The 25143-nt window shown below is 35.6% G+C and overlaps 1 protein-coding gene across 3 annotated transcripts in view; it reads right to left on the bottom strand.

Moving 5' to 3' along the window:
* The window catches only part of LOC127418793 (calcium/calmodulin-dependent protein kinase type 1D-like), a 30454-nt gene extending 6073 nt beyond the window's left edge, over positions 1–24381 (bottom strand). Inside the window, exons 1-8 of one of the 3 annotated variants that reach the window (XM_051659622.1) lie at positions 24061–24381; positions 23883–23943; positions 14135–14246; positions 3331–3456; positions 2865–2939; positions 2568–2706; positions 893–1016; positions 231–306 (exon numbers count right to left, since the gene is read on the bottom strand). In XM_051659622.1, the coding sequence (XP_051515582.1) occupies positions 231–306; positions 893–1016; positions 2568–2706; positions 2865–2939; positions 3331–3456; positions 14135–14246; positions 23883–23943; positions 24061–24066 (719 nt within the window). In that variant the 5' untranslated portion in view covers positions 24067–24381. Of the gene's footprint in view, positions 1–230; positions 307–892; positions 1017–2567; positions 2707–2864; positions 2940–3330; positions 3457–14134; positions 14247–16983; positions 17107–23882; positions 23944–24060 lie in introns of those variants that run through there. The other 2 variants (XM_051659623.1, XM_051659624.1) reach the window with 2 other exon arrangements.
* Positions 24382–25143: the final 762 nt, after the last annotated feature.

Here is a 25143-nt window from a genome sequence, read left to right as displayed (position 1 = left end):
GGTACTAAACAGCACAGCTAAATGGTCTTTGATTAACCAGTGACTCATTCTGAATAAACTGCTAATCTCTAAGCTTTTGGTTTACAAATAAAGAACCTGGCATCTGCCTATCGCTTTCTGCAAATAAAAGTGCTATTTACAGTGCATTTTGCCTAGCAGTGTAGTATGGAAAGCACATGGTCCAAAAATCTATTTCTTGGAAATGACAAGAGTTTTAGGGAGGGACTTACAGGATGTAGGTGATGACTCCGATAGACCAGCAGTCGACAGCTTTGCTGTAGGGTTTCTGAGCTAAGACCTCAGGGGCTAGGAGAAAATACAGACTGTTAAAAGCAACATAGAATTGACCCTATTTACTTGCTTAAGAAATGTGATTGGGCACAATTCACTTAAAAATAAAAAAGTCATATAAGCACCGCAAAATGATGCGGTTGGTTCAGCAATTGTGTTTTTCAGGTCACTTTGCTTTTTATGGACACTGTCGGTTGTTTAGGTTTAAGGTAGATTTTGCAGATTTAAAACTCGACAGAGCATTAACCTTAAAAACCTCATCTGTTTGGGAGAAAATTTAACTCGCTTTTAGTGCCACATAGTAGAAATTTCACCTTGAAACTGCCGCAATGCATGTAAGGAACCACATAATATTATTTCGCAAAAATGTCGCAAAAAAAAAGAAATGTCATTTTCATTAGATCAGGCCGAAAAATCTGATGCATATGCTAAATTTACTACTAGCTAATTGACTACTTGATGTCACAATCTGATTTTTACAGGAATCTTACATGGTATTTATAGCAACAACATGTCATCAAGCTTCACTGATAATCTTTTCTTTCATTACGGCGTGATAGAACACTTGCTCTTTTGTATTTTGACTACAGAATGTTCTTACCGACATATCCTGGAGTCCCACAGGCTGTGGACATGATGCCATTGTCTTCCATCTTAGACAGGCCGAAATCACTGATCATGATCTTGGAGTTTTCATCAGGGCTGTAGTACAGCAGATTTTCTGGCTGTAGAATCAAGCATTCAACAGACCCGTGGTATAAATATATATATATATATATATATATATATACACTGGTGGCCAAAAGTTTGGAATAATGTACAGATTTTGCTCTTATGGAATGAAATTGGTACTTTTATTAACCAAAGTGGCATTCAACTGATCACAGTGTATAGTCAAGACATTAATAACATGAAAAATGACTATTACAATTTGAAAAAAAATGTCAGAACTTCTTAAACTACTTCAAAGATTTCTCATCAAAAAATCCTCCACGTGCAGCAATGACAGCTTTGCAGATCCTTGGATTTCAAGCTGTCAGTTTGTCCAGATACTCAGGTGACATTTCACCCCACACTTCCTGTAGCACTTGCCATAGATGTGGCTGTCTTGTCAGGCACTTCTCACACACCATACAGTCTAGCTGATCCCACAAAAGCTCAATGGGGTTAAGATCCATAACACTCTTTTCCAATTATCTGTTGTCCAATGTCTGTGTTTCTTTGCCCACTCTAACATTTTCTTTTTGTATTTCTGTTTCAAAAGTGGCTTTTTCTTTGCAATTCTTCCCATAAGGCCTGCACCCCTGAGTCTTCTCTTTACTGTTGTACATGAAACTGGTGTTGAGCGGGTAGAATTCAATGAAGCTGTCAGCTGAGGACATGTGAGGTGTCTTTCTCAAACTAGAGACTCTGATGTACTTATCCTCTTGTTTAGTTGTACATCTGGCCTTCCACATCTCTTTCTATCCTTGTTAGAGCCAGTTGTCCTTTGTCTTTGAATACTGTAGTGTACACCTTTGTATGAAATCTTCAGTTTTTGGCAATTTCAAGCATTGTATAGCCTTTATTCCTCAAAACAATGATTGACTGATGAGTTTCTAGATAAAGCTATTTCTTTTATGCCATTTTTGACCTAATATTGACCTTAAGACATGTCAGTCTATTGCATACTGTGGCAACTCAAAAACAAACACAAAGACAATGTTAAGCTTCATTTAATGAACCAAATAGCTTTCAACTGTGTTTGATTGCACCCCCCTTCCCCAGATCTGTGCCTTGACACAATCCTGTCTCTGAGATCTGCAGGCAGTTCCTTTGACCTCATGGCTTGGTTTTTGCTCTGATATGCATTTTCAGCTATGAGACCTTATATAGACAGATGTGTACCTTTCCAAATCATGTCCAGTCAATTGAATTTGGACTCCAATCAAAGTGTAGAAACATCTCAAAGATAATCCAGAGAAATAGGATACACCTGAGCTAAATTTCAACTGTCATAGCAAAGGATCTGAATACTTATGTCAATGTGATATTTCAGTTTTTTCTTTTTAATTAATTTGCAAATTTATCAAAAATCTGGTTTTTGCTTTGTCATTATGGGGTATGGAGTGTAGATTGATGTGAAAAAGAGCATTTTAGCATAAGGCTGCAACATAAAAAATGTGAAAAAAATTAACGGGTCTGAATACTTTCTGAATACACTATATATATATATATATATATATATATAGAGAGAGAGAGAGAGAGATATTCATGTGTTTGTGGTGGCTGTTTACCTTGAGATCCCGGTGCACGATGCCGTTCTTGTGCAGGTAGCTGACTGCTTCTAGCACCTGTCTGATAACCAGACTAGCATCCAACTCTGAGTACATGCCCCGGTCGAGGATCCGGTCAAACAATTCTCCACCTGAAACTCTGAAGGAATTCAAGCAGAGGAAAGCAATTCATTAGCATGCCATAAAAACATCAGTTTTACAGTAAAATAAAGTTTCTGGTTTAGTGATCAATAATACAATGCATACTGTAGATACAATATACAGTTTTGCAAGATACAATACATAAAGGTTACTTACAGTTGCATGACTAGGTAGTAATGCGTCCGACTTTCATAGAAATCCTCCAAGCAGACAACGTTGTCATGTTTGATCCTAAATGACAATAAAACATATTAATACTGTATAAGAACAATAATGTTGAGTTTTTTTTTATATTAGATGTTTTAATTTCAGCTTCACTTTCAATTACCATTTCAACTTCAATTTGATATATTCATATTTATATTTACTAACTGTACATACTCATTGCCCTCTGCACATTTCTGTACATAGCAATTCTTCGGTACATATTTGATCTTGCCTGTGTTGCTCTGTAGATATTTGTATTTTATTTTATTGTGTCTAATTGTTGTATTTCTGTGAGTACTATATACTTCTATTACCAAAGTAAAATAAAGCTTTATTTCCAATTTCAACAAACAGTATATACTGTATATACACATGTATGCACATCACCTAGTGTCTGTTTCATTCACAGTCTCACCTCCTCAACACAGAAATCTCATTCTCCAGGTTCAAGTCCCTTTTGTTTTTCTTCTTCACACACTTCATGGCAAAAAGCTTCCTTGTTTTTCTCTCCTTCACCATGAAGACTTCTGAGAATGCTCCCCTAGAGACATGATAGAGAGATAGAAAAGAAAGAAAGAAAAAGAAAAGAAAGAAAGAAAGAGGATAAGGGTGGGATAAGGTCAGATGTGCAAATACTGGGAATAGGTTTTTATCAGCGGATCTGAGAGAGCATGATCTGGGTTTATGTAATGACAGTGTGGCATTTCCTCCAGAGAGTAAAGCAGGTTTTAATGAAGGTGAGGATGTGACCTTTTAAAACCTGCCGAGAACTTGGCATGCAATGCATGTTACTCACTTAATAACTGCTAGAACCGCTTGTACTGCTGACAGAATGTAAAGGCAGATGGAAAAAAAAAACACAAAGACTGCCAGGGCTCGGGCCAGATAATATCTGAAGCAATTATTTTTAGAACAGCTGAAACACCCACAAAACACGTAAATATTTGATTATGTTTACCCAAATGACAAATGTGTGCTATTAATTTTCTAAGCAATTACACTTCACATCTGTGGACCATAAAACGGATGAAAAAAATCACATAGACATGCATTGAAGGAGAGACCTGAGCCATATCTAGGGACCAGAATAGAGACTTGTGCTCTTTTGACTTAGAGCTAAGCAACCGCCTAGCATCACATTAGCAACCACCTAGCAACTTCATAGAACATCACTGCATGAAAAGAGCTGTATCCGGACCAGTAGACTCCTGTAGAAACTGCTGAATTTCGGATGTATTCAGAAAAGTACTGGCCGAGAGAGTAAAATTCAACAGGCCCGAATAAATCCGATTATATACCATTTTGGATGTTAGTGACTGATGATTCCTTCCCTGTTATGGCCATTTGTTGCCATGCTAAGTAATCCTCTTAAGTTGTCTGTCAGGGGACTTTTTCACACCTGAGTCACATTTCCATTTTTCACCTTCTGGATAAAATGGTCACCCCAATTGGTAATTTATCTCAAACTGGATTGGCTGCCCTTAAACTTAACCTACACTTAAAACTTGACAGTTATTGGGCTACTGTATGCATTGGCTTTAATTTTATTGGTTTAACTTAAAATTTAGCCCACCCAAAACCCAATCATTTAGCTTATGCCTCTTATTACAGGCCTTTAATCAATGTTGACAAAATATAAATGTTGAGACAATAATTTTTTAACCACTCCACAGATTTCATATTAGCAAACTATAGTTTTGGCAAGTCGTTTAGGACATTTACTTTGTGCATGACACAAGTAATTTTTCCAACAATTGTTTACAGAAAGATTGTTTCACATTTAATTGACTATATCACAATTCCAGTGGGTCAGAAGTTTACATACAATAAGTTAACTATACCTTTAAGCAGCTTAGAAAATTCCAGAAAATGATGTCAAGCCTTTAGGCAATTAGCCAGTTAGTCTCTGATAGGCTAATTGGCTAATTGGAGTTGTACCTGTGGATATATTTTAAGGCTTACCTTCAAACTCAGTGCCTCTTTGCTAGACATCATGGGAAAATCAAAAGAAATCAGCCAAGACCTCAGAAAAAAAAATTGTGGACCTCCACAAGTCTGGTTCATCCTTGGGAGCAATTTCCAAACGGCTGAAGGTACCACGTTCATCTGTACAAACAATAGTACGCAAGTATAAACACCATGGGACCACGCAGCCATCATACCGCTCAAGAAGGAGATGCATTCAGTCTCCTAGAGATGAACGAAGTTTTGTGTGAAAAGTGCAAATCAATCCCTGAACAACAGCAAAGGACCTTGTGAAGATGCTGGAGGAAACAGATAGGCATGTATCTATATCCACAGTAAAAAGAGTCTTATATCGACATAACCTGAAAGGCTGCTCAGCAAGGAAGAAGCCACTGATCCAAAACCGTGATGAAAAAGCCAGACTACAGTTTGCAAGTGCACATGGGTACAAAGATCTTACTTTTTGGAAAAATTTCCTCTGGTCTGATGAAACAAAAATGTTACTGTTTGGCCATAATGACCATCGTTTGGAGGAAAAAGGGTGAGGCTTGCAAGCCAAACAACACCATCCCAACCGTGAAGCATGGGGGTGGCAGCATCATGTTGTGGGGGTGCTTTGCTGCAGGAGGGATTGGTGCACTTCACAAAATAGATGGCATCATGAGGAAGGAAAATTATGTGAATATATTGAAGCAACATCTCAAGACATCAGCCAGGAAATTAAAGCTCCGTCACAAATGGGTCTTCCAAATAGACAATGACCCCAAGCATACCTCCAAAGTTGTGGCAAAATGACTTAAGGACAACAAAGTCAAGGTATTGGAGTGGCCATCACAAAGCCCTGAGCTCAAACCGATAGAAAATTTGTGGGCAGAACTAAAAAAGCATGTGCGAGCAAGGAGGCCTACAAACCTGACTCAGTTACACCAGTTCTGTCTGGAGGAATGGGCCAAAATTCCAGCAACTTATTGTGAGAAGCTTGTGGAAGGCTACCCAAAACGTTTGCCCAAGTTAAACAATTTAAAGGCAATGCTACCAAATACTAACAGAGTGTATGTAAACTTCTGACCCACAGGGAATGTGATGAAAGAAATAAAAACTGAAATAAATAATTCTCTCTACTATTATTCTGACATTTCACATTCTTAAAATAAAGTAGTGATCCTAACTGACCTAAGACAGGAAATATTTTCTAAGATTAAATGTCAGGAATTGTGAAAAACTGAGTTTAAATGTATTTGGCTAAGGTATATGTAAACTTCTGACTTAAAACTCAGTTTTGGGTAGCCTTCCACAAGCTTCTACAATAAGTTGCTGGAATTTTGACCCATTCCTCCAGACAGAACTGGTGTAACTGAAACAGGGTTGTAGGCCTCCTTGCTTGCACATGCTTCTTCAGTTTTGCCCACAAATTTTCTATCGGATTGATGTCAGGGCTTTGTGATGGCCACTCCAGTACCTTGACTTTGTTGTCCTTAAGCCATTTTGCCACAACTTTGGAGGTATGCTTGGGGTCATTGTCCATTTGGAAGACACATTTGCGGCTGGGCGATCCTCAGTTACACTTCTAATTGACTCCAGTTAGCCTATCAGAAACTAATGGACTAACTGCCAAAAGGTTAGACATCATTTTCTGGAATTTTCCAAGCTGCTTAAAGGCACAGTTAACTTAGTGTATGTAAACTTCTGACCCACTGGAATTGTGATATAATCAATTAAAAGTGAAACAATCTGTCTGTAAACAATTGTTGGGAAAAATTACTCATGTCATGCACAAAGTAGATGTCCTAAACGACTTGCCAAAACTATAGTTTGCTAATATGAAATATGTGGAGTGGTTAAAAAAATGAGTTTTAATGACTTCAGCCTAAGTGTATGTAAACTTCTGACTACAAATGTATTCTCAGTGATGAATGCAAAAGCTGAGAGATGTAGGTTTACCTTCACCCATGGTCATGAGTGACTCACAAATGAATGCTTGAAAGAGTATTCAATTCAAAACATTCAGCAATAATAAATAAACTAAATACAGCTCAAACCAAAGGTCACAAAACAGACAGCAGCCAAAGGCTGATAGAACTGCCAGTGAAACCCATAAAAACATCACAAAACAGTACTGATTATCAATATAAACCCATTTAAATGCAGTTCCTCATTCTAATGGGCATAAACCACCACAGAAGACTGCTGGGGGATTGAGGGAGTGTAATTCAGATTGTTTTTGTCACAGGAAGCCAATGTGCTCATCTCCCCAAGGCCCATAATGGCTCACTGGTGGCAGTAACACCCAGAGGCAAGGGCAGGTTTTGACACAAAGGCAGGCTACAGTTCTCTAGACACACTTGTTTGCGCTTTAAACTAGCTGACGGCCAGCAGAATGGCAGTATATCGATAAGTCACTCTCTTTACCACCATGTAAATTAAAAACTTCTCAGATTTGGTTTTGAATTTGCACCTTACATTTGAGGTTGTTAACTTACATGTTAACTTGGTCTCAAAAAACAGTGGCAATATTCTCAAACCAAACAACAACTACAACAACAAAGCATTGTGTTATGATAAATTTTTACCTAACAAAAATTAACCTTGCATGAAAAGTAGCTAGTTTTAAACACATTAAATATCTGTCAATTATAAAGGAAGGTTCAGGGTTCAATACATGTTAAGCTCAAACGAAAGCATTTGTAGCATAATGTTGTACCACAGAAAATCATTTCGACTCGTCACTAGTTTATTTAAAAACGTACAAACGTCACGGTTACAGTGAGGAACTTACAATGGAAGTAAATGGGTCATTCTACAGAAACGTCCACATTTCTGTTCCTAGCCTTTACAGAAAGCATACACGTTAAATGCGCTGTTTAGGCATAATTTATTTGCGAACTTAATATAAGGTGTTCTTTGAACAATTATACCTGTTTGAGCCATGAATTAGGCAATATTTGTTTTTAAGCAATTATATTAAATTCCAAGTACCATAAAATTGTACCATGTATTGAGATTCAGGGCCCTATTTTGAGTTTAAAAATAAATTTCTCTCCCATTTTAAATGTAATAATGTATACCTCAGTGTCATGTATTACATGGATGACATAACTAAATGAAATTCCAAATACATTTTATATATAATATGATGGAAATAGTTGTCCCCTGGAGTCATATCGCTGGTGTTACCACTCAACAAAAAACCCTTGTTTGGAAAAAATCACTTTGCAAGACATCACTTACTACATCCTGCATACTACTTGCTTAATTTTATCAAGAAAGTCACATTCTTAATTTTCTGTCCCTTTTCAATTATCAGAAATTTCCTCATTTGTTCCATAATTTCATTTGAGGCTTTTGAATGACATCACTGCTATGACCTATTTTATTATAAGGGAATTATCAATTTTTTTTTTATACAAATGGATTAAATGACATGCTTTAGAGAGTACAGAATGATTAGCAACATGTTGTTTTAGGTACTGCAGCTGCCTTTTTATAAAATGCATATTTCATGAAAATCGTCACTGGTGTTACTGTCGCTGGTGTTCCCACTCCTCAGTGATGACCAGTAACACCAGTGACAACTTTGTGTGAAAAGCTTTAATAAAGCTGTTAATGGTGTTATTATGCATAAAATAGCACTTATTAATACACATGTCATGATTATAACTTGTATTTATCATTGTTTTAGTCAGGTACAGTATTGCCAAACATATAGAGGAGCTTCTGGCAAGATCTAGAGATGGTGTTATTTGGTAAAGTGACAAACAGATTATTTGCATAATTTCAGAGCCCCTGGCACTGATCAAGTGATCAGTTCAGATTGAGTAGGGGTTCTGGAGGTTCATCATGGGGCACTTGTACAGAGGTGGTGGATAAGGCGTTAAGGTGCCATGTTTTCATTCTTTATGAATAGCTGAGGACAGTCCTAAATTACCCCCTCTTAATCCAGCAACATACTAGTAGCAGACAATGACATAAGAGCTTTTTTTTTTAAACACTCAAAGCCAGTTGTTAAAGATCTTTTTCTAAGTGTCAGTGATGATCTTTAATTTTATAACAAATACTCTATTTCTAATCTAATCTCAGTAATTAATATTGGAGGATAACAGTCTTTGGAGCTTCATTGTGTCACTGGTGTTACCAGTGTTTTTTTCTCATATTGGACATATAACTGATTTTATATTAATTGACTCTTACTTAATTAAAAGGTAAGAATATTAAGGATTGTATCTTTCTATTTTTATGACTGTCCTTCAAAAAAAAATATTTTTATAGCAAAGATTTGATGGTGCAAATGAGTAAACACCACACAATCACACTTTTCACAGACCTGATTTAAATGAGTAAAGCTAAATCTCTTTTAAAAGCTTATTATTTTTGCATTAGAATAATCTTTCTGTGCCTCTAATGACATGTGCAGAAATAACATTTCTAAAATGTATTTATTGTTCCAAAAATTATAAAGTAACACCAGTGACAAAAAGATGGCACAAGCTTTAACTCAATTAAAAAAAAAAAATTTTTTTTTTTTTTTGTTAAGCTGACATTTATGTGGATTCATACAGCCAAGGGGTTAACCAAAATTGTAACCTAAGTTTAAATGTTTAAAAATAAAACATTTTGGGGACAGTGTGTATTTAAATGTTTATAGACTGGCCTCATTCACTTTCACTGTAAGTTCCTTATTGTTACTCTAACTTACTGTATTTCTTTTTTTGGTTGTAATTTTTATGGAATAACAAGTGTAACTTCACTCATTTAAAAACTCTAAAGTTGTGCAGTTTTTTTTTGTTTTCTTATTTACCGCCCAATTCCCAATGCGCTCCAAGTCCTCATGGAGGCGTAGTGACTCGCCTCAATCCGGGTGGCGGAGGACGAATCTCAGTTGCCTCCGCGTCTGAGACGGTCAATCTGCGCATCTTATCACGTGGCTTGTTGAGTGCGTTACCGCTTCACGCTATTCTCCGCAGCATCCATGCACAACTCACCATGCACCCCACCGAGAGCGAGAACCACACATTATAGCGACCACGAGGAGGTTACCCCATGTGACTCTACCCTCCCTAACAACCGGGCAAATTTGGCTGGAGTCACTCAGCACACCCTGGATTCGAACTCGCGACTCCAGGGGTGGTAGTCAGTTTCAATACTCGCTGAGCTACCCAGGCCCCCTATTTTTCGTTTTTTTTTTTAAAACAAGGGACGAAATTATTTTTTGCCGTAATAAACAATAGGCCAATAATGCTGTCGATTGAGCTTAACAGTAGCTTAGCTTTGTCCCACATTTTGTGTTCAACCTGTTATCGCAGGATTTTCCTTACTCTTTTTTTATGTTATATATATTTAAAATAATTTTATGAATTTTGTCTATTTAATTTTGACGTTTATTTCATGTTAACGGCTAGAAAATTACAAATTCATGCAAATCAATTTTAAAACTGTATTTAGACATGTCCCAAATTTTGGTAACAGTGTTGCAACTTAATTTAAAATGAATACAGCTCATATAATATTTAGTTTGACCTCCTGAGATTGACAATAATCATTTTCTGAAGGTTCAGCACCTCGTTTCACTGATCATTTTTTGAGAAAGAAAAGTATTTTGTCTCCTATTTGTGGAAAGAGCCACCATCAGTAATGTATAAGGGCTGCACATTACAGGCCGTGCCCGATAGATTACCACAAATCTGTCTCCATCCTGTTAGTTGTTCCCTGAATGTGTGATCCCTGTTCTTGTCTGCCAAAGTGATTAACACACTCATGTCTGAAAGTGTCTTAACCTGAGCTTTACCCTTGATTCACCTACAGCCAGGATCTCTACAGTGGGTGACCTGAATGCTAATGAATCCATTGAATACAACTTACAATAAACATGGTCAGTGGCATGGGCATTTCAGCTTTCTAATTTCAGATGTTTCAAATGATATTAGGCTAAAATGTATGTAAATATATAACCGAAAGTGTACATTTTAGGACCTGTAACTGGTCACTTTTTCTTTTAAGCTTTTCACCTTTTTTGCCTTCATTAGTCTAACATTTTAAATGGTCCTGGGGTGACAAAATAATGCTTAGAAGTACAAATATTCCACAGTCCCTTATGCCAAAGAAGCTGCATGCATAACTAAAGATTAAACGTTATAAAATAATATTTTGCTTTAGTCAGTTTTCTACTTATTTTAAGCATAAACCTAACAATTATTAATATTTATGTTTAATTTATAAAGATATTTAGAATAAATTGCACAAAGTTAATAAATTACAATAAATAAATTAATATACATTATGAATAAATTATATAATAAAAATAAAATAATAATTACAATATTTTGAAAATAATAATTTTAATATATACATTTCTTTATATAGTTTATTTAATACAATATTTTAAGGAAATGTATACATTTTTTTAGTTAAATACATTTATTTAATAAATATATACAAATATTTACTTTTGTGACAGCCATTTTTTGCCTTCATTAGTTCACTTTAAATGCACTGTGACAAAAGAATGCTTAGAAATACAGATATTCGGGGGCCTGGGTAGCTCAGCGAGTATTGACACTGACTACCACCCCTAGAGTCGCGAGTTTGAATCCAGGGTGTGCTGAGTGACTCCAGCCAGGTCTCCTAAGCAACCAAATTGGCCCGGTTGCTAGGGAGGGTAGAGTCACATGGGGTAACCTCCTCGTGGTCGCGATTAGTGGTTCTCGCTCTCAATGGGGTGTGTGGATTGCGGAGAGTAGCATGAGCCTCCACATGCTGTGAGTCTCCGCGGTGTCATGCACAATGAGCAAAAATGTTCAAAACATTTTTTGATGGAGTTTTGCATGTCATTTTGCAGGATTTCCCAAAATTATTAGAAGTCTTTCTGGAATATTTGATTCTGATCGGTCAATCACAGCATTCAAATAAAAAATTATAAATATAAATGAATCAATTATTCTGAATAATATCCGTTGACCATGGTGACACTGTATAAAAGACCACTTGACTGAGCAACCAATGTTTCCTACATAGATTTTTGGGGTTTATTTTGCAGTGTTGCAATTTCAGTGTGAATTTCTATAAAACATAGACAGAAGCCAAAGTCTCAAATAAATAAACATGTCCCTTTTGCTGGTGTCATATAGTTTGTGTCCTAAGGCACAACAGCCATAACAAAAGATTATTCTGCTTCATGAATGCCGTGCAGTCAGCAAAGTCAACGTACAGCTGCTCACGTCTGCTGAGCTAATAGTCTAGTCAGCTTTCTGTGTTCGCAATGACATCACAACATGTCCAGGACAACAGGGCCAAATGTTTGCCATCTGGTTTATAGTCTGAGACCGGTTAAGTAATTTAGATGGGTCAGTGCATTTGGGCCTATACATTTGAAATGTTTCAAAGATTAACAATCTGTAAATAAATGGTAGTTTTCCACTTGAAATTATTTACAGTGTGTATTTACTGCATCAGTAACGTCATTAAAAGGAATGGCAAACAGGTCTCCAAAACACTCCTCCTGTCATCCATTGGATGAAGAAAGTAATACGGGTTTGGTACAACATGAGGTTGAGTAAATGATGACAGAATTTTCTGAATCAACCACTTATCTCCCAAATGTCTAAATTTACAAGCTTACAAATCGCTAAAACGCCCTGTGTTAAATCCGGTAAAGTTGGGTTAACACTCCAGTTTATGTGTGTAGGGGGCAGGGGCATAGATTCCAGGGGGGATGGGGGGTGGTAACCCCCCAATAATCAAAACAAGCAAGTACACCCCCCCCCCCACCCCAATATTTATACCATGATCAATGTAAACATGTAAATTCTTCACACTGTAACCCCCCCCAATGTTCAAGCCAAATCTACAGTCTTGGTAGGGGGCATTTAAGGGGTCAATCCAAAGCACATGCTGTGGTGCTTAACACACTTAAAATACTCAGAACTATGTTTTAAAATGGAGAATTTTTGAAAATTGTGTTCTATTATTCCAGTAGCACTAATAATGCCCAACTGGTGCTACTAATAGCATTGTGTTTGTGTGCATTCATTTCGATAAAATATTAAAGGAATTTTCAGGGTTCAATACAAGTTAAGCTCTATCGACAGCATTTGTGGCATAATTACCACAAAAAATGTAGACTCGTTCATCGTTTAAAAAAAACATGGTTACAGTAAGGCACTTACAATGTAAGTGGATAGGGCCAGTGCATAACATTCAAAAACACATGGTGTAAAAAGTATAGCCACAAGATGTAAACATTATATGTGTTAACATAATTTTAGTATTATGAAATCATGGATTTACAACGTTAACCTACATGGTTGACAATGAAGTTGTAATATTAGCTATAACTTTACACAAATGAGGTTAGCAAGCATTTTGTGGATATACTTTTAAACAGTGTGTATTTGACTGTTTATGGACTGGCATCATTCACTTCCATTGAAAGTGCCTTACTGTAACTGCAATCTATTTATTTATTGTTATTTTTTTTTTCTCCCCTTTTTTCCCCAATTTGGAATGCCCAATTCCCAATGTGCTCTAGGTCCTCGTGGTGGCGTAGTGATTCACCTCAATCCGGGTGGCGGAGGACGAATCTCAGTTGCCTCCTCGTCTGAGACCGTCAATCCGCGCATCTTATCATGTGGCTTCTTGAGCGCGTTACCACAGAGACCTAGCATGTGTGGAGGCTTCACCCTATTCTCCACGGCATCCACGCACAACTCACCACGCGCCCCACCAAGAGCGAGAACCACATTATAGCGACCACAAGGAGGTTAACCCAACATGACTCTACCCACCCTAGCAACCGGGCCAACTGGTTGCTTAGGAAGCCTGACTGGAGTCACTCAGCACGCTCTGGATTCTAACTTGCGACTCCAGGTGTGGTAGTCAGCGTCTTTACTTGCTGAGCTACCCAGGCCCCTACTGCAATCTATTTTTAAATAAACGAGGGATGAGTTGAAATTATTTTTTGTGGTAATCAGCATTATGCCAGAAATGATGTTGATTGAGCTTAATTGTTATTGAACCAGAAACATTTCCTTTAAGCAATATAAACGTTTTAGCCCAGTAAGAGGGTTCTTCCAATTTTTAATCTAAAAATAATTTTACATATACTGACAGCTGAATTGACTATTCAGAATCCAGTATCCCAGAAAGTCGGAATACATTCCCTTTTAAAAACGAATGTATCCTATTGACATTACTATGTTAATAAACCATTAACAGTTTTTAGAAATATTATAATATTGTGCAAATTGAAGAAATGTACTTACGATCCGAGCACCTCCATGAATTCGAACACATCCTGGATGTTATCCGTGCTCTTTTTCCAATCAAAGTCACTCTGCTTTCGGCCCATTTCAGCGTGTGCTTCAACAGGGATTTCTGGAGGAGAGAGAACAGATTCAAAAAGAAACTTAACCCCTTTATAAAATGGCCCATAAAGAACTACATCTGTGATTTATGACAGTCTGTCCTGAAAAAGTTAGCAAAATTCACAGTTAAACAAAAATGTGTTAAGATACCTTTACTGGCTGCCTAATATTCCTGGAGCCATTAGGCCTGTGTTGGTGTATAATCCCAATCAATATTCCAAATCAAGATCAAACATCAGAACTCCTTTGTATCCTTTGAGATTCTTAGGATTTCTAGTGTAAGATTACAATCCGTGATGAAGCTCAATTTGAGCCCCTAACCCATTATCGGGTATTTGAACCCACTCTTTCTTCTAACTATCTGTTTAGGTGTTTGTGTGTCTCATGGGCTGTCCTGTTTAAAGAGATCCTTACTGGCTTTCCTATATGGCTTTAAGACTGTTGTTGTCCGAAAGCGCCAATCATGTGTTGGCAGGTCAATATACAGACAGCTAAAACATGTGCATCTTAATGCAAATATTTTTCAAATGTTTTCTTTTAAAATGCTTCAAAGGCAACATCTTTATATATACCTGATCCTATTTTAACTGAAATCTCTGGCTTGATCAAATTTATTCAAAGAGGGTGTCTTTGGTTTATACAGACAAATGCATTTTTAGATTTGTCTTCAAACTACCTTGACCTGTCCAATTTCAACACAAAGGAATCCACATGTGTAAAATGAATGAATGTATTTGTCATCATCTTCAACAAAATACACCCAGAAAACTGAAAAAGCAATATGTTTAAATCAAACCCATCAACGGCGCACAAAGACAGCAGAAATTGCTAGGATGTCTGGAATGATCGGCCATGCACCCTGTCTATTTCTGTTTATTCCAAGGTTTCTTCATAAAAGATGTTCTTCAAATGCCAGAAATTGCTGTAAAATGTTGTCTACCAACATAAAGAGGTTGTTCTTGGATTAGCAGTTCTTTTGGCTCTGTTAAGTTCATAAATCTTGCTCTCATTCCACTTACATAACAGGTTAAAGACACTTGATCTTTTGAGATTACCTTAAAACAATTCACCACCGAAGTTCATGAAGTCACTTGAATTTTATATAAGTGCAATAGCCAAAAATATTGCCAATTTGTTACTAAGAAGTGATTGAATACAATGGGGTGGGTATTTTGTTAATGGGTGAATTAACCTACAGAGAAAAAGAATATACAATTAAGAGGCATAAGAGAACTACAAAAAAACAGCAGGCCTCTGAACTTAAAGGTTGTGTCATCTTCCTCATTATCATACCCTTATTAAACCCTTATGATTACTTGTTACTTTTAACTGTTATTAACTAAAAACATAATAATTAGTAAATAATTAGCAATTAGTAATAATTAGAAAATTAGTAAAAATTCTCTCCTATTTCTTATCAATAATTAGAAAAATAAACTTTATATTTAAAAAACAAAATATTACATTGTTAATTATTTCATTTACAATTAATGCCATATTTGAATACTTATATTTTGATAAATATAGGCCTATTTTTAAAACATCAAATTAAAAATAAAATTAAAACAAAATAAAATATGAAATAAAATAAAACATTTTATTATCAAAAATCACAGAATTATTTTATATTAAATTGGAGATGCATTCTTAAATGTACAAAAAATTCTGATTTGAATAAAACATAGTATAATTATTACAGTTTTTTTATATTATATTTTGATAATCATTTTATTTGTAATTGATTCAATAATATTTTGTTAATTATAATTGTATCAATTTTATCATTTTTTTTTACAAATATTTGTTCTATTTTATTTTAAATAACTAAAATATAATAAATAAAAATAAATAAAATATTTATTCAATACTTAACTGTAAATAAAAAATAATTAATATATATATATATATATATATATATATATATATATATATATATATATCTAATAGAAATACTTCTATTTTTCATTATACATTCAATATTTAAAAATTTAAATTAATAACTTCAAACTAGTTTTTAATCACTTATGCATCGCCTCATCCAAAGGGTTTACTGTACATCCATACACAAATCCTGCATGCACCTTAAACCCGCACAGGTGATGCGGCATAATTTGATGCATTAATGATCTTTTATCATAACATGCATTCTGGTGCATTTATAAGCAAGTGTGATTATTTCAGGGAGCAGTAACAAATCCAGCACGATTTTTGCCTCTTGCAGAAACTATCAAAGCACAAACAAGGACAGCACTGACAGAGAATGACATGTGAAGAGAAGGCACGGCGCACAGATTTCAAGGATGAAGACATGCATCCAAAATACAATGATGCCCATTCCTGTGCAATTACTGCAATAGTTGCAATATCGTCAATATGCAAAAATCTTTTATATGCACCCTCAAATTAAAGACAATGGGGTGCAAAATGAATATTGCAAAATACTGTCAGATGCTTTTGTTAATCATTTGGTGCGTGCATTCAAGGAATAAAATGAACACATTCATTATCCTATACTGACAAAATCTACAACACTTTACATTACAATGTCCATGTTACATGCATTGCATGCACACATAATTAATTTCAATAGCAGTTGTGACCAATAAAAATAAATACACATTAACTACATTGTAACTGATAAGTAGCTATATTGTAGTAACATGAACACTGTAAAGGTAACGTGTGACCTGTTCTATAGCAGAAGTCTCGGTGACATCTCCTGTGAATGGGACAGCAATCCTCTTTACCTGGGCCAGGGTCCCGTCCTTTGACTTACCTAGAGGCAAGCGCGCTACACGGCTCCGCTCTGACTCTCCTACCAAAAGCCTGCTGCAGTCTGGACAGATTAAGCTTGGCGACTGGTGCAGAAATAACTAACAGTTTGGAGATTACATGTACTGTCAATGAGGAAGGAGGGGTGAAAGGCATCCTCAAGGTTGCTTGTACTAAATATGTGATATCACCACATTGCATTTGTCTATATTGTCTTGTCTCCTGCCAAGGTTATTTCTTCATCTACATAACATCTTAGGGAGTTTTACCATTTCACTGTAAAGTTACTTAGGAACAAATTTAATTGCATTGGGAACCTTGCACTTTTAAATTGAACACTGTACGGTTGTTAAAGTGTTCCAAGTGGTTGCCAGTGCACAGCTAAGTGGTTACTGGGGTGTTGCTATGCAGTTGCTATGGTGCTTTAGGTGGTTGCTAAGTAATTGCATACTGACCCAAGTTAAAAAAAAAAAAAAAAAAAAAAAAAAAAAAAGGCCACACCCAAGTCTCTGTGATATTCTGGTCTCTACTGTATATGACTACGGTTCCTCCTTCAATGCAAGTCTAGCGCTGCGTCCAAATTTGTGTATTGTCAGAATATTTACTGCATTTGAAAAAGAACGTACCTCTCAGCCGTTAAAAAAGGTATGTTCTTTAGTTATGCAGGTGAGCAGTGTGAATACTTTTACGGGACCGTGGGCATTTGCCAGTGACCTGAATATATGACGTAGTAACAACAACCATAACAATTATTTGCTCTGGTTTTGTTAAACAAGTACAATTTGACCTCAAGGAACACCTTTCTTGATATATAAAGCACTTACATTTGAAAATAGTCACCCAACTCATGGTTCTGAGTTTCATGCCATGCAAGTTTAATACTTAGGCCGGGTAAGGGGTTTTGAAAAATCCCTAACCAAGTATGGGCAATAGTAGGCTAACAGTGAACAAACATTTATCCAAATGTCTCTTGAGCAATGAGGGCACAATGATGATATTTCATGGATCAGTCCTTGAGGGATTTGAACCGACAACCTTTTGGTAACCAGCCAGGTCTTTAAACATTCAGCTAGACAACAAACTATTTTCGCAAACACAATAAAAGAGATTTATGCAGATAGCATGAAAGAGACGAACACATGATAGCACTAAAACAATCATAATGAAACGGTCCTGTACTAAGTCAAACAACAATTATTATGAATTCTGCATGGCAACAATTAAAAAGAGGAAGAGTATTGAGGCAGATCTTCATCTTGTCTAGCAGTGTCATATGAGTGTGAGGTTACAGGATTACTTAAGGCTTTAGCAAATGCACACCATATTTTTAAATCATACATTCAGAAGGCACGGAAAAGACATAAGGATTTGTGAAATGAAAAGTAGAAAGATCTAAAAACTCAAGACGCTTTGCAATTAGTCAAATCAGAGTTCTCTACTCGTGTATATTGTAGTTTAACCCAAGTTGAAGGGTGAGATTATTACATGAAACCTGTTGGGCCACACTGGATAATCACACAAACTTGTACACAGTGTGACACTTCCTGATTTAATAGGCTTGCGCTAATCTCAAACTGGAATTTTAGATCTCGTTAACAGTTGTAACAACAGTTAAGATGGCAAAAGTTTGAATCTAAAATCATATTTATATTTTGCTTTTAGATTTAATAGTTGAATAAAGCAATTATTAATATGAGGCCATGTGCTACATTGATTCTATCATGATTAAGGGGTGTAACTCTATTAACCGTGATAAAATCACTGAACCACACAAACTTAAGTGGCTTAAAGCTTTTATAAAATTGCGGTAAAAGCAATATGATAAAAGGCACAAATGTTCAATAAAGGGTTACATTTATTAATAATAATTATGGGGAAACACAATTCTTCCCCCAAGTAAAATAGTTTAAGAACATACTCTATGAAAGTTTGTAAACGCAGACACTTCTAGCTACACAAGCTCAACTGTGTAGTTGCGTTCCAAAATGTGTCAGGCCGCAAATCATAACTCAACACAAGTACTTGATATAGCGTACATTAGTGTGAACTTTCCGCTTCTACGGTGAGTTTTCTCTTTTGAGTCAACTACTGTCATGGCGGAGGAACTGTTTGAAGAGAATATTGCTGAGCATGTAAGTTAGTCAAAATATTTATAGCAATTTACCTGAATAATAACCATTTTAATTGCACAAACTTTTGAAGGAAACTCTATCGCCCCTTTCAGTACTGAGGTTTGTTACCGCCACAGTAACTCAAGAGCTCACGTTAAAAGTGTAATCAGTAACTTTTGTTTTTGTGTCACCTTGGACTCACACTGACACCTAGTGGCTTGGATGCAGCATAATTTAAAATCAATAGTTTTAGTTACAGATGCCAGAAATTTAGTATTCACAGTCAGCCAATCAATGAGTGAAAGTGTCCAATAACAGGACGGTTACTGAGATTAAGCGAGTAGTATTTGGCTGGTCATGTGATTCCAACATGGCAGCCCCCATGTACGGACCCTCTCCATGTAGAACAAAACAGCTTTTATAAGGTTACTGATATGACTGGAGTCTTCATTTTAATGTGAGAGGTTATGATTTCCTACATACATTTCAAAATTACAATTCATGTCTTTAGAAGTTAAACTTTTTTTAATGAGGAAAAAAATTACTGAGTGCACCTTTAAGCGATTTAAGGTGGACCGGCCATTGGGAGAACCGGGCATTTTCCCAGTGGGCCAGCCGTGAAATGGGGCCACCGCGTTATGCAGAACGTGCCACAAAACGGCGCCGCGATATGCGGAAGGGGACGGCGATATGCAGAAAAGGACAGCCCCCCCCAACAACTTTTGGGCCAGTTTCTATGTAAAATCCCGGGCCGAATTTTCTTCCCAGTTCGCCCCTGCCTTTGAGCATGTTCAACCGGGCCGCACGTTGGCAATGCGTTGGCCAAGTGCTCGCATCTGCACATGCGTACTTGCGTAAAGTATGTTTCTGGCCTTGCTGTTTGCTGTTGCCAAGCATCATAGCAACTTGATGCATTAATAGAATGTGCAGCTTCAAAAACGCCTCATCCAAACATAGTTCAGAGTCAGAACTCCACATTTTATACCAGTCAAAAAGATGGACACACCTAGTAATTCTTTACTATTTACAATATCTAAATGTGGGGAAGAGTGATTAGGACATCAAAACCATCAAATGGAAGCGCAAATGGAAGTATGGGAATTGTGTAGAGACCAAAAATATTAAACAAATCAACACTGTATTTAAGCCTCCATTTCAAATAGTATTAAAGGAGTTCCCATGTTTTCTGGGAACTTGTTGTCTGTTTTTCCTTCACTATCCACTCCAATACATCCATTTAAAAAAACAACAACCAAACCTTGGGTAAAATTTATATACTGTACGTCTACAAAACGAATGTCAAGCATTTAAGCACAAGCGTATATATCAAAAAATTTTAAGACCAAAAAATACATTCAATCAAGTGTGTCCAGATTTTTGGCTGGTAGTGTACATTATATGATTATGCCTCAATAGAAGAATAGAAGTTAGAAGTCTCATCTGCATGGCTTACCTTTGTGTTGATGTCTTTTACTGACGAGTGCTTTGTGTTGCTTAATAAAATATGATGGCATTGCTGGTCAAAAACACTAGGAAGTTGCGAGGCGTTATAGTTTAAGGAACACAAGTGGAAGTCTGTCTTACTCTTAAGATGTTGTCGTATGTATCCTGGGAGGCAAAGGAACCTGGGCGAGACAGTTCTCTCATTAAAACCGTCTGTGTACAGTGTTGCCATGGAAGAAAAAGGATGCAAGGCAGATAACCGGACATGAAGATCTCTAGATAATTCTATTTCAGGGAGGCCGACTTGCGTAAATGGGAATTTGGATGTGAAGACATGGAACCTGTTTCCACGTAAGAGGGTCTCACACAAGATGTGAATCACTCTCTATAAATATTTCAAACCCTGTACAGATGCAATCAAAGAAATGGAATCACTGCGAAATCACATTGTGAACTGCACTCTTTAGTATACGGTTTGCGCCAGATACCTATATCTGGCTTACTTCGTTGCCATGATGAGTAAAGCCGTAAACCCCAAAAATGACCGTAAGAATGACAATTTAGACAATTTTACAGTTTATATAATCCACAAGTTTTAACAGAAGATTAATGCAAGTGCTTTTATAAAAGTTAGCTTCACATTTCTGCCTCTGAACCCTCCAAAAATTAGCTCCATTTACTTCCATTGTAAGTGCCTCACTGTAACCTCGATTTTTGCTTTTTTTATTTTATTTTTAAAGAAAATGAAGGACCTGTCCAAATTAATATCAAAATTTTGCCACTAATGCTGTATTAAACCCAGAATATTCCTTTAACAAGGTTATCTAGTGCCATTCACCTGAGATGAGGTGACTTATGCAAGCACAGTATGCGCCTTTTTAATGGGGCTCTTTAAATGGTTAAAACTAATCAAATCTTTATCACATATTATTCTTCTATATTCAACTGCATGAGTTTTAAGGAATCCTCCTTTGGCGTCTTTCGGTCGTCTTTCCTGTAAATCCCACCTGCAAACTAATCAGTCATTCTGCCAAGCCGAAACAAAAAAATGTGCTGCCAGCACAGCAGGACTAACAGAAACTGTCTTCGAAAATGCCTCTTTGTTAATGTAATTTTGAGCAGCACCGTCTTATGTATTACATGTTTCACTCTTGTTTACTGCATTATACTTAAAGCAATTCTCTTAAGCAAAATCCAAGCTGATTATTTCTGACAAACCTCTATTGTGCTTCTGCTAAACAGTAAAAATCAGCTCTGCAGTAAAGCTACTGATAATCTGACACTGATGTCACTGCACCTGTCACTGGGTCACTTAAAGACCATTCCTCACCCTCTTCAAAACAATGATGTATCGATGAGTGACTGTATTATGTAACTCGGATAGATTGGGTGATTGAGGTTGAAAGAAAGAAAGAGAGAGAGAGAGAGAAGGAAAGAAAGGAAGGATAGAAAGGAAAAAATTAAGAAAGAAAAAGAGAGTGAGAAGGAAGAAAGAAAAAAGAAATAAAGAAAGAAAAAGAGAGAAGGAAAGAAAGAAAAAGTGAAGGAAAGGAAAAAAGAAAAGAAATTAAGAAAGAAAGGAAAAAAGAGAAAAACAAGAAAAAAGAGAAAAAGAAAAAACAAAAAATATTCATATGCAAATGCATTAAGTAAAGCTTAAATCAACTCAGTTAATTTAAGTTCCCTTGGTTACATTATTTATTTGAGCAATATGAACATAGGAGGATTAAGTAAAACTGACGATAGTGAAGGTTGGTTAGACAGAACTTTTTTCTTTAAGTCATAGAAAGTTCACATTGAACTGACTTTTCACCAGACCATAATCTATTTTAGGAAATGCATTTCATGTACACATTTTAATGTTTAAGCCTTGTCCCAGACCCAGACTTTCCATATTACACTAAAAAGTCCATTATAAAAATACATATGATTACATGTTTAAAACAATGATAATCTAAACAGAGTGAAATAAACATTAACCATTTTAATTATTTATTGTGTGGAAATTATTTCTGTTAATTTTTCAAAACCTACGACTGTCCCAGAGTTGCAGTATTTTTTTATTTTTTTTGTCCCAATAAAGTTTTTTATCTTCTTTAAAGGTTAACCTCATTCTCATTTTTTGAGTCTATTGTGCAAAAAAGGAAACGTAATTAAAAAAATATCAGAGTATGATTTGGTGAGCAGGCAAATACTCATTAACTGAGATGAGCATAAAATGCAGGTGTAAAACTCTTGATTGTAGAGCACAAAGATCGATCTGCTCTAACGTGATGTATGACGGCCAGTGTTGGGGAGTAACAGAATACATGTAACGGGATTACGTATTTAAAATACTAAATATAAGTAACTGTATTCCATTACAGTTACAATTTAAATAATTGGTAATTAGAATACAGTTACATTCAAAAAGTATTTTGATTACTGAAGAGATTACTTTGCATTTTATTGTCATTTGTTTCATTTAATATTTAGTCCTTTCAGATGGAAAACATTTCTACATATAAATGATGCAATCCAAAGTGCATTTGAACAGCGGTGAAACACTTTCTTATGATGTGTTACATTCATACGAGCAGACAGAGAAGTAAGTTTGAAGTAAGTTTGGAGCAGAAGAAATAGAAATAAACCTTGTGTAAATTGTCAGCTTTACGCTAAGATAAAATGCTATTTCTAGCCATTTTACATGCACATGTTACCAGGCATGATAATATATTATCATCAAGAAAATTCACGTTGGATCATAATTTCTTTTTTTCTAGTAAGACCTTTGATATTAGGGCAAAAATCATATTCTTGATCATAATATTTGTATTGTTTTCCTGTAAAAATGTCTAAAAAATCCTTATCTTGTTTTAGAAACAACACTGCATAAGATATTTAGGTTTTTCAGAGAATGTATTTTTAACATGTGTATTTTGTCTTACTGTACTGGCAGAGTTTTTATAGTCAAAACAAGTGAAAAAATCTGCCAGTGCTGAAGAAGTAATTCAAAGTATTTAGAATACGTTACTGACCTTGAGTAATCTAATGGAATACGTTACAAATTACATTTTACAGCATGTATTCTGTAATCTGTAGTGGAATACATTTCAAAAGTAACCCTCCCAACCCTGATGATGGCATATAATTCGAGGTTTCTGCATCAGCTAAGAAGATCTGACCTGCGTCTAATTCAGTATCTTGACTGATCTAGAATGATCTTCATCCCACTTAACCCTCTATAACCCTGTAAGAGACCCATCAAATGGATGCCAACCAAATAGGCCAGTTTGGCTTAACCTGCAGCATCTTTAAATAGACTGATCTACTGTATGTACCTGAAGCTGTTTCCATCAATCGTCCAAGTTCAACTGATCTGAGATCTGCTGTTGAATAAATCTGAGAATGAGATCATGTGTTGATTTCAGACTTCAGATCCTTGTAATGCACTGCATGAGAGAGTTGACAACTTAAAGGGATAGTTCACGCAAACATTAAACTTAATAATTTACTCACCCTCATACTGCAAATTCAAATATTGACAAGATCCTTATTCACCGAAAAGCGTCCTGTTGCACCTTGTAAAACTATTGTAGGATGCCCTCTAGTGGTGGGACACACCTCTACAACCACAACACCAAAAATGAATCGGCCAATTACAGAAAAATACCCCCTTCATTGGTAGGAACTTAGTTTAAACAATATTTCAATTTCTGAAGAGATTTCATAAAGATATATTAGTAGACATAGCCAGAGAGACTACCAAAATCAGATTTTGCCAAGTTACTCTGCATCATTGAAGAATTACGGAGGGCCAAATTACTCAAAATGAAATAATTAAATACATAGTAAATTAGTTGTATTGTGACCTAAACTAACCAGAAGGTCCAAAGAAATCGATTTTAAAAGGTGACCCACTGTTGTTGAGTGACATGCTGATAACCATAACCCTGAAAATGAAAAGTCACAAAGCTCATGCATAAATGTAAAATTAACCCTAAAAACAAAATGGACGCAAATAGTGCTAAAATAAAAGGGACATTTTATTTATTTAATGATTTATTCATTCATTAAAAAAAATAAAAAAAAAAAAAAATAATTATATATATATATATATATATATATATATATATATATATATATATATATATATATATATATATATATATATATATATATTCATTCAATTTAATTATGTATTTAATAATATATTAATATATTTAATTTAGCATATAATTAATTAACTACATGTATTTATGTAAATATTTATTTAATGATGCATTTAATTAATTCACTATGTATTTAATGATTTAAATTTGATATTTAAATATTTAATTATTTAATTTTGAGTAATTTGGCCCTCCATAAAGAATATCCTGTTGCATTATATATTCGTATAAAACCTGCCATGATGTCATGAGTTTACAATCCGCTTCTGTTGTAACTGTTTCCTGCAAAAGAGATTTAAGATTCAGCACATATAATGAGATTAAAGGGACAGTTCACACACAAAAAAATGTCATACACATATTTTAGCCTATTTTTAGATTTACGCATTTCAATTTCATAGAGCAAAATTCCATAAAATGTAATTGTGTA

Source organism: Myxocyprinus asiaticus, chromosome 28 (genome assembly GCF_019703515.2).
Source record: "Myxocyprinus asiaticus isolate MX2 ecotype Aquarium Trade chromosome 28, UBuf_Myxa_2, whole genome shotgun sequence".
Taxonomy (NCBI): domain Eukaryota; kingdom Metazoa; phylum Chordata; class Actinopteri; order Cypriniformes; family Catostomidae; genus Myxocyprinus; species Myxocyprinus asiaticus.
Note: the sequence above shows the minus strand (reverse complement) of the source record. Positions and strands in the feature narration are given on the sequence as shown.